Source organism: Thecamonas trahens (genome assembly GCF_000142905.1).
Source record: "Thecamonas trahens ATCC 50062 unplaced genomic scaffold supercont1.96, whole genome shotgun sequence".
Taxonomy (NCBI): Eukaryota; order Apusomonadida; family Apusomonadidae; genus Thecamonas; species Thecamonas trahens.
In genome coordinates, this window is record NW_013657584.1 from 2,413 (window position 1) to 5,454 (window position 3,042).

The following is a 3,042-nucleotide window of genomic DNA, read 5'->3' on the forward strand; positions in this document are numbered from 1 at the left end:
GGTGTTCTCGTACCACGCAATCTTGTCGTCAAGCTCCGACGCCGAGACCAGGTCCAGATCCCCGTCTCCATCCATGTCAGCCGCAGTCACAGACCGCACACCATTCGCTGCGGTACTCACCACTTGCTGCGGCCCAAAGATTCCGGCTCCGTCGATGTTCTCGTACCAGGCAATCTTGTCTTGACCGAACAACGGCGAGACCAGGTCCGGATCGCCATCTCCGTCAATGTCAGCCGCGATCACTGAATACGCATCGTTTGTCAAGGCGCTCAACACCTGTGGCGGCCCGAAGCTCCCGGCTCGGTCGGTGTTTTCGTACCACGCAATGGTGTCGTCCAAATACGATGCCGACGCCAGGTCGATATCGCCATCACCATCAAAGTCAGCTGCAACGACAGACTGCACAGTGCCTGCTGCAGTGGTCACCACTTGCTGCTGGCCAAAGGTGGCGTTGCCGTACAGGTTCTCATACCATGCAACCTTGTTGTCGTTGTACGACGCGGACACCAGGTCCAGATCGCCATCTCCATCAATGTCAGTCGCAATGAGAGCCCGCGCACCGTCGACTGCCGTGCTCACTACTTGCGGCAGCGCAAAGGTTCCGTTTGCGTCGGTGTTCTCGTGCCACGCGATCCAGTTGCCACCCGCCGATGCCAGGTCGATATCGCCATCACCATCCATATCAGCTGCAATAACAGCCTGCGTATTGCTGACTGGTGTACTCACTACTTGCGCCACCACGTCGACCTCTGCCCAGCACTGCGGAATGTCCGGCACTGCCGCCACCTGGACCGCCACAACGAGCGCCAAAAGACTCGTCAACGCCACCGCCATAGGCCGCCACGAACCACCGACGGGCAAGGACGAGCCATCATGCCAGAGCCAACCGACGTGCGCCACCTTTGCCCTGCTGCGATTCCAACTATGCCGAGCACCACACATGCGTGTGCGCTTTGCGTCGAATGCTACGTCGGCAGAAGTGGTGTGTGTGTGTGTGTGTGTGGTCCAGGTGCGGGGGTTCGACCGGTCTTGGGCAGGGCCAACCCACGCATGTGCGCTGATTGGCGAGTGGGGAGACCTCGCTTCCGGGTATCGATTATGTCTTATGCCGATGATTGTTACCGGGTCGAACTGGCCGGGTCGAACTGGCGCGCGAGCAGACAGTCTTGTTCTGTTGGGCCACCCGCCCGCTCAACGACTACCAGAGGCGGCCAGAGGTGCTTGCCGAATCGTCGCCGCATCGGCTTATTCGCGAGATCCGGATCATTGTCTCGGGCGTGTTGCCGCCGGCACCCGCAGTTTCCCTACACGCTCGGCTATGCTGCGGCGCATCACAAAGCCTCCACGCTGCTGGGCGTGTTTTACTGCGGCATGGCGTCGCCCGCGGACGATGTCCCGGCGGCGGTGTGGGCGCTGCGGCACACCACGAGGAGAGCTTTGAGCCGTAGGACTAGCGGCGTGCTTGGAAGATAGCGATGGCCTTGTCGACGTGCTGGAGGATGTTGGCGCGGTCGGCCTGGAGGGCGGCGATGTTGCCCGTGGCGATGGTGACGTGATCCCTGACGTCGGCGAGCTCGACCTCGGCGGCGGCGAGCTTGGCCTTGGTGTCGGCGAAGTCGGTCCTGGTGTCGGCGAGCTCGGCCTTGGTGTCGGCGAGCTCGGCCTTGGTGTCGGCAAGCTCGGCCTCGAGTTTGTCCACGCGAGTGGTTCCAGCAGAGGCGCCTGCACCGCCGCCAATGTCGCCACCAGCAGCGATGGTCTCACGGACGTAGCAGGCTACTGGCTCGGGAGCAGCCCCGGTGACGATGAGGTTGTAGACTTCCTTTGTAGCCAGATTATTGGCGCTGTCGGACTTGTTGAGCACAGCCGAGGCAATTGACATGGCCGTCTCGCCGTTGGTCCCGAGAGCCCACACATCGGCACCTGCGGCGAGCAGTGCCATGGTTGCGAGGATGTTGGAGGGCGAGACGGCGACGTGGAGCGGGCGCAGTCCAAGGGACGGTTCGACGGCGTCGATGTCGGCGCCGGAGTTGATGAGGAAGGCGAAGACAGGGATGGAGAACGGGATTGTGTCTGCGGCATGAAGGACGATGAAGAGGGCGAGGGTGGCCTTATTGATGCCATTGGCAAGCTCGGTGGCGCCGTCGCCATGCTCGCGGATCCAGGCGACCATCGCAGATGAGAACACTGCAGATCGCTCCGCGGGAGCAGCTACGTACACATGCGTGTTGTCCGGCTGCAGCGTGAAGGGATCGAGACCAACTCCGCTCAGCTCGGTCATCCGCATAGCCGTCAGCTGGTTCGCGGCGATAATGGTGTCGAGCACAGTGGCGCCGTTTCCGTCGACGGCAGACTGGTCGAGGACGATGTCGAGGGCGGCGACTGCCTCGAGGAGAGCCTTGAGGGCACCGTGCTCCGTGTTGGCAGCCGCGACATGAATGACGGGCGTATTGAACGTGGGTTCAACAGCGTTGACGTCTGCACCAGCGGTGATGAGCTCGGAGACGATGTCGGCTGAGATCGGGACGGTCGGTGAGGCGCGGAGGACGACAAAGAGGGCGAGGGTGGCCTTGTTGATGCCGTTGGCGAGCTCGGTGGCGCCGTCGCCATGCTCGCGGATCCAGGCGACCATCGCAGATGAGAACGCTGCAGATCGCTCCGCGGGAGCAGCTACGTACACGTGCGTGTTGTCATCATCGAGATCGTAGAGGTCTGCGCCGTTGGCAAGCAGCGTGTTGAGCGCGTCCACGGAGAGAGCATTACAGCGGGCCATGAGATGCACCGGATGGGGCACATGGGCTTGAGCAAAGCCGAGCAGAGCACGGGCGTGCTGCGATGCAGGGAAGTCTGGTTGGGCGATGGTAGTGCGCGCGCGACGCAAGTCGAGGGTAACCTTGGAGCAGTTGCGCAAGCCGAGGGATGTGAGGTTGGGGCAGCCACCGGCGAGGGCGACCACTGCCGCATCGTGATGTTGGAGCAGTGTCAAGTAGAGGGTTGGGAGGTGGCAGCCACGCGAGGGCGACACTGCCGCATCCGCATCGG

The 3,042-nt window shown here is 62.5% G+C and overlaps 1 protein-coding gene across 1 annotated transcript in view; it reads right to left on the minus strand.

The window, feature by feature from the left end:
• Positions 1 to 834, minus strand: part of AMSG_11478 (uncharacterized protein) — a gene marked incomplete at both ends in the record, with an annotated part of 1,256 nt that extends 422 nt beyond the window's left edge. The window contains one exon of the mRNA XM_013897167.1: positions 14 to 834. Within this exon, the coding sequence (XP_013752621.1) occupies positions 14 to 834 (821 nt within the window). The remainder of the gene's footprint in view (positions 1 to 13) is intronic.
• Between the last annotated feature and the right edge of the window lie 2,208 nt (positions 835 to 3,042).